General features: G+C 46.1%; 1 protein-coding gene across 1 annotated transcript in view; it reads right to left on the bottom strand.

The window, feature by feature from the left end:
* MOXD1 (monooxygenase DBH like 1) overlaps positions 1–4,669 on the bottom strand; it is a 119,531-nt gene extending 114,862 nt beyond the window's left edge. The window contains exon 1 of the mRNA XM_064290913.1: positions 4,406–4,669. Within this exon, the coding sequence (XP_064146983.1) occupies positions 4,406–4,669 (264 nt within the window). The remainder of the gene's footprint in view (positions 1–4,405) is intronic.
* Between the last annotated feature and the right edge of the window lie 2,693 nt (positions 4,670–7,362).

The following is a 7,362-nucleotide window of genomic DNA, read 5'->3' on the forward strand; positions in this document are numbered from 1 at the left end:
CCATGCAGGAAACCACGGTTCCATTCTGAGACAATTCATCTCATGTGCAGCCACCACCCATCTGTTCATGGAGTCTTGTGTGCTGCTATGATGCTGAACTGGTTTCAGAGGAACTTCCAGACTAAGATAGATTAGGAAGAAAGTCCTGGCAATCTACTTCCAAAAATCAGCCAGTGAAAACCCTATGGATCACAGTGGTCTGATCCCACTGTGCATGGGATCACCATGAGTTGACACCGACTCAATTACAGCTAAAAAGAACAACCAATGAAAGGAGTCTCTGGGTGGTACAAATGATTAACATACTCAGTTGCTAACTGAAGCCCCTCGGAAGAAAGGCCTGGCAGTCTGTTTCTAAAAAATCAGCCACTGAAACACCTACAGAGCACAGTTCTACTATGACACACGTGGGGTTGCCATGAGTTGGAATCGACTCAATGGCAGCTGGTTTAACCAACTGAAACCTATAGGGCTGCCAAGTAATAGAAATATTTTTCTAAGAGGAGAAGAGGGAGTATGGAATAAGAGGAAAGCAGAAAATTTACTAAGGTTTCACTAATTTCTTGTTAGGCAGAGATGTGTGCATGTGTGTAGAAGAGACACAGAGAAAAGAAGGTGAACAAGTAAACACTGCCCCTCGGTTTCAGCAGTGTCAGGAGAGAGTGGATACATGTAGACAGGAACTCTAAAGTGGTGGTAAGAAAGAGACCATGGCAAGTCAGCGAGGATGGATGTGGCAGAATATATTTTCCAGTGATGCCTCACTAATATATCCCATTCCCATGTGGTCCTTTTATAACATGATGTTGAGGTGGAGTCTATGTTCCTTCTTGAATCTGGTGAGCCTGAGACCACAGCAGAAGTAGCGTTATATGAGTCAAAGGCTAAGTCCTAAGATGCTGTATATACAGCTTCCATCTGGGTCCCTTAATAGGTTCACTCTTGGGACCCAGTGTGGTGAGGAAGCCAAGCAGCCGCATGGCAAGTCCGTGCTCTCTCCACAATACCAGCTGAGGTCTGCAGTCAACAGCCAACATCAACCACCTGACATGTGAGAGAGTGAGCCTTCAGATGATTCCAACCACCGCTTGAGTTGGCACCAAGTGAAATAGAGAAGAGCTGTCCCCACCAAGCCTGCTCAAACTGAAGACTTGTGAGCAATCACTGAGTTAAGCCACTACATTTCTGGGGTGATTTGTTCCACAAGGATAGGTAACCAGAACAATGGTCAAGACTCCTGTGATGCACAGTTCCAGAACACACCACCATAGCCACTGTATCCTGACAGGGGACCTATTTTGAGGCACAGAATAACCCTGGCCTGAAAAAAATGGGACCTGTCTCTCTGGGTCTAATCAATCTTCATAATTTCAGTTGATTTTTTCTTAACCTTGGTTTTTTTCTTCTTGGTCTCATATTTTCAAACATAAATTAAAAAGAAGACACTTTGACTTTTTAACGGATCCAACCCTCCCACAAAATGCTTTAAATTGCTCATGGGATATAGCCCAACTGAAATTGTGTGTCTATGTGTGAGTGTGTGTGTGTGTGTGTGTGTACACTACATGATGTTGCCAATAGTTAGTGATCAGAAGATTTTACAAATTTCTGTCTTTCTCAAAAACAACAGTGAGACCTGGAATACGGACAGGCTTTGCATTCCCACGTGGCAGTAACTGGCTCAATTCTCATTTCCTCAGTCCCCTCTACTGCCTGTTCCACTTAAAGCCACATCCATTACTCTTTCACATTTCCTGCCTGACCCTATAAGTACTTGAGTTTGTGACATCTATTTAGTCAGCAATTCTCTACCCAGTTGTTTGGAATTTACTCCTATATGTTATTCAGGAGTTAACACCCTCTTGAAAAGAGTATCAAATAATCAGAATAACAAAAAAATAAAAAATATTTAAAGGTCCAGTTTAAGATAAAAAAAAAAAGAAAGAATGGAATAAAATATATAGGAAAAAGCCACAAGGTGAGGTGACTGGGATGTCCATTTAGGTTATTATCATCCAGTCTAATGTCATTCTACACCAACATACACTGATGCCCCAGCAGCCAACGCTTTTTGTTTCATCATTCCATGTAAAGTTTGTTCTCACTGGGAATAAAACTACACGAAATCCAAAGTCGATCAATAGAATCACATACACTACTTTTAAGAACCCTATTTACCCTATGATACAATTGCTGAGGATACCCTTGTGATACCAATGTATGAAGAATCTGAAATAAGCAGTTTCTAGGGAGAAGATCCAGTCTCCAGGGTTGAAAAATGAAATCACTGAGCCTGAATGATCCAGCTGGAACTGATGCATTCTTTTTCATTTATAGTCTTTCATCTTATTAAAGAGATTTTTAATAAGTTATCTCTCCACTTAACTGATTACAATAATTTTATTGTACTTTGCAGGCCGTAAATGAGTAGAATATTTGAAGGAATGAAGTGGGAGAGGATGTCGGCCATGAAAAAAATTATTATCCTTTAATTATGGAAATAAGGATTTTTATTTTCTTAGGAATAAAAATAAAGGCGAAAATCCTACTTTTTGCACATTAAATATACCGAGAAAATGTCCACTTGGAAGGTTTATCTTATAGTGATATGTAATAATTAATTATGTTAAGAAAAGTTCTTTGGATACTAATCTAAAAAACACTTAACTCTTATGCAATCTTTATCAAGTAGTAGCAACAATGTGAAAATACTCCACAGTTTAACAAAATCTACATCTGTGGTGGATGCTGAAACAGCCTTCTACTTTTGGCCTCTCACTTGGTATCAAACTGGGTAGGCTTTCTAGAAATGCTACTCTATGGGGGGAGAGAGGAAATCAAGTTAACTTTTAAAGTGTACCCTGTTTTATGATGTTACCATAGTAAGCTTTCTCACATCCTCTTCTACAAAGTCAGCAAAGGATAGTTAAGGAGCTTGTTAGGCTCCCCATCAAAAAAAAAAAAATCTTTGGCTGAGATAGGTATTTAAACAATCACAGGGGAGTAAGTTCACAAATTGAATGTCTGCAATTTTGCAGCAGGAGGAAATTTTTCCGTCAGTGACTTGTTCAGCAGAGTGTAATCCTCATAAAACTTTACTGGAGTTGTAGCATACTTATTTTTGGAGGAAATGATTAATTCATTAAAAAAAAAAAAACAGACAATGAATGGGACCATGCTGAACTTTGTACTACTGCCATTTTCTCTATTTCTAGCACAAGTTAGTAGCTCAGGGCCAGAATCAGGGTTCAAACCTGGTGGCATGTCAGAGTCGGAATTTTGTGGAAGTCGAATTTACAAATCAGGGATAAACTTCCTGAGAACTTCACTCACATCCACCTGGTACATTGATCTTAATATTATTCAAGCCTAAACAAAAAGCCAGGACAACTAGGAGTTTTCATTTGGACCAAGAAAGCACAGTGCAGAATTTTGGGATGAATTTGGTAAGTAACAACAAGTGTATATTCACCACGATGTTCTGTCATCGTGAAAAAGTGTTCAAATCCTGGTCAAGATAAAATACACAAAGAAAACCTAATCACTTTATCATTCTAGTTATCTCGCAATTCCTTTTTTTTTTTTTTTTCCTATTCATAAAGACATCTATCAGCAGACAATGTCGCTACTCAGGCTCATTTAAAGCCAATCCGCAGCTGTCAACTTAACTGTTGACTACTGAAATAAGTGAGAAGTTCTCCATAGGTATTACGAGATTTTGCCGGGGAACTGCAGATTTTGGAGATCTCTAAATGCGGCCTCCTAGGCGCTCAAGGGAAAGCAAAGTTCCTAACCAATCCTTGTGGGCCCTCCTCTCACCTTGCTGATGAAGCAAGCAGCTTGCAAAGCTCCGCGACTGGGGGCTCCAAAAAAAAAAAAACCGTTGCTATCCAGTCGACTCCAACTCGTAAAGACCCTACAGCAGCTCTGATTTGGGAAGTTCTCAGATCTCCAACCCCAGACAGCTAGAGAGCAAAGTGCAAAGTTCTCTGGCGCCACAATTTTGAGAGCTGTCCCTCTAGGTCTCCAAAGCCGGTGTCCCTCTCCATCAGGGATGAACGAGAATGTGTGGCAGGTGTGCACATGGAGGAGTTCTGTAATAGGGGGCACTAGGCACAGGACGGGGTTCAGAGAGGGAAAACTGCCTGGAGTCACCCGCGCTCAGCTTCCCGGGGCGAAAACTCCTGCAGCACAGTAGCGGGCGCCTTCCGATCCGGGAAAGCAGGAGTTGGCCGCGAAGGTGAGAAAGAGTGCGGCGCTGGGGATGCGCGACTGCGGAGCACGAGGGTGTCCAGCCTCGCCGGGGAATGGGTGTCTCACCCCGCGCCCCCACTCCTGGAGGCTTCCCGGGATCTGGACGAAGATGGGCTCGGTGGGGCGGGCTACGGAAGGGGGACAAACTTACCTGGAGGTAGGGCCGCCCATGGGCCACCCCGCCCACGACGATGTCAGCCTCGGCCATGGCCCCGTTGGGCGAGAAGCCGAAACCCACGTAGCCGGTGGTGCGCACCTCGAGGCGGAAGGCGAGACGGCCGCCCCGCTGGCCCCAGCTCAGCCAGTACTTGCCCTCCGAGTCGAGGAGACTGCGGTGCGGGTAGGGCCGGCCCGAGCCCCCCGCGGCTACCCCGGGGGGCAGCGCCCACAGCAGGAGCAGCAGCCAGCGGCACATGGTAGGGCTCCGCGGAATGAGGGTGCGAGCGGCGGCACGCGGGGCGGCAGCAGCGGGAGGCTGGGACCGCCCCTGGGCCCGCGCGCCCGCAGGGGCCGGCCCCTCTCCCCGCCCTGGAGGCCCGGCGCGCCCCGTCCCGTCGGGCCGGGTCTTGTCTGCTCTCGCCGGACCGGGGCTCTACCGCCGACCCACCTGCCGCCCCCAGGCCGACCTCGGGGCTGGGCTCAGTGGGAAGGAAAGCGAGGAGCTTCCAGCGACCGCGGTAGGGGGAAAGCGGAGCGGAGAACTGGGGGCCGAGGGGGAAGGCGGAGAGTCCTGGTGCGGGGAGAGCGCGGGCACGGGGGCGTGGGGAGGGATGCGGCGGGAAAGAGGAGAAAAGGATGAGCCGGCAGAGCGAGTTTAGCGGAGGAGGGGAGGGGCTGAGCGAGCAAAGGGTGTGATGGAGGGAGAGACCGAGAAAGTCCTGACCAGGGCAACTCGTTAACACAACCGTGTCCTTTGCTGTGGGTTTTCCGAAGCCACCATGCCTGCGCGGGTGAGGGAACTTGTTTCACCGCCTCCATTTGTAATCGTCTTGTCCCTTCACCCCGCACGGTCCCAAGTTATCCTTCCTCAGGGCTAGTCAGCGCCCTGGTGTTTGCCTGTTTGTTTTTTTTTTTTGGTGGCGGGGTTGGGGGGGGGGAGGTATTCCTTGTTTTATTTTTTTGAAGGGACAAATTCTACCAAACTGTTTTGTCATCAGCACAGTAACTCAGGCTCAAGGTATCATTTGAGAGTTAAAATTTAATTTGAAATCCTGTTATTTCAGTTTCTGGCCATGGTCATGTTTACCGAAAGTTTTTGCCCGGTTCCTTTGACCACTTCACTCCTGTCTTAAGAATGCTCAACTATAAATTAATTACCTTATTTATTTACTTATGTCCTACTGTGTTTCAAAAAAGTTTTAAGGTGGCTTAAAAATACAAACAATACAAAATAGAAAAGCAGGTAGGAGAGGGAATCAGATGAAAAAATATGGATAAAAAGAATGCTGCAAATATGTACAATTCTCCGGACTTGAAGGCTCCACACAAGCAGCTTATAATTTTTCTCTCCCTCAAATTAATGTTTCCGCCTGTCTTGTTCTTATTCCTGTTTTCTTTAGTTAGCAGCACGCACCTAAGCTATGTTCTCCCAAGGATTCAGGCGTATTTGGCCACGTCTGGAAGGTGGCCTCTTAAGTGGACGGTTTACCTGGCGATCCAAGAGCTTCCTGGGAAGGGACTCATCCCAAGGAGTCAGGGTCCGCAGGCTTAGCCAATGGCAATAGGTAAGCATCAGAGAAGAGTCGTGTGGAGACCTTGGGACAGGCAGAAATAAAAGTGCCTGTGAATCCTCCTTATAAGAACTGAGGCAATGAGAGTTATGAAAGAACAGCAGCCCACTGCCTCTGCTCCAATGTCACCTACTGGGTAGACATCAGGAGCAGCAGCATCAACTACAGCCACCCGAGAATAGCAACTGGTTCTAGGAGGGACCTTCTCCAGGCTCTGGGGGTTAGCTGCTGCTAGCTTCAGCCATGAAGAGAGGGAAGATATGGAGAATAAAGAGGAACAAAATGGTGAACACGAAAGTCAGGAGGAATGAACGTGGCACTATATGAGGCAACTTCACCTCTCACTGTATTGGCAGGGATTTCAGGGGAGTTTATTACCTGGGTGACACAAACAGTTAAATGCTTGGCTGCTAGCAGAAAGGTTGGTGGCTCAAGCCTACCCAGAGGAGCCTCTGAAGACAGGCCTGGCAATCTGCTTCTGAAAAGTCACAGCCGTGAAAGCCCTGCAGAGCACAGTTCTGCTTTGCACACATGAGGTTGCCATTTGTTGGAATCTACTGAACAGCGGCGAACACCACCAACAATTTACTCCAAAATGATCAAAGGCAAACTTCCTATTTTGTGACCCTACTTTTATTCCTAGGGTGGAAGAGCCTGGAAAATGTAGCTATATCTGCCTCCTGGGGTTCCTTATGTAAGTCCCAAATTCACATCTACCAGGACATTTTCTGTCTCCTTATTAAAAAAAAAAAAAAAAATGGTGTAATGTCTTCTAGAATCTGACTCCCATTTACTGCTCCAGCCTCAACTTCCACCACTCTGATCTCTCTCACCCACTGCCCTCTAAAAAAAAAAGAAAAGAAAGAAAAGATAACCCAAACCTTTGCAATTCAAGTTGATTGCTACCCATAGGGACCTTATAGGACAGATTAGAACTGCCCCATAGGGTTTCCAAGGAACAGCTGGTGAATTTGAACGGCCAACCTTTGGATTAGCATCCGAGCTCTTAACCGTTGCCCCTAAAAAAAAAAAAACAAAAAACCAAACTCACTGCCATCAAGTAGATTCTGACTCATAGTGACCCTAAAGGACAGAGCAGAACAGCCCTGTAGAGTTTCCAGGGAGCACCTGGCAGATTTGAACTGCCGTAGCACTTAACCACTATGCCACCAGGGTTTCCCCATTGCCTCTACGCACATAAAAATCACCTCTAGAATCCTCCATAGAGAGGCATGCTGATTCACACCTTGGTGCCTTTTCAGGTAACTCACTATGCCCCAATTGCCCTTTCTCCTCTTTATTCTTTGAAGCATTTTTTTCTCATCTCCCTTCCCACACCTCAACAGTCAGTTTGCATCAAGCCCTGGCTGCAGTGCCC

This window comes from Loxodonta africana, chromosome 1 (genome assembly GCF_030014295.1).
Source record: "Loxodonta africana isolate mLoxAfr1 chromosome 1, mLoxAfr1.hap2, whole genome shotgun sequence".
Lineage (NCBI taxonomy): Eukaryota > Metazoa > Chordata > Mammalia > Proboscidea > Elephantidae > Loxodonta > Loxodonta africana.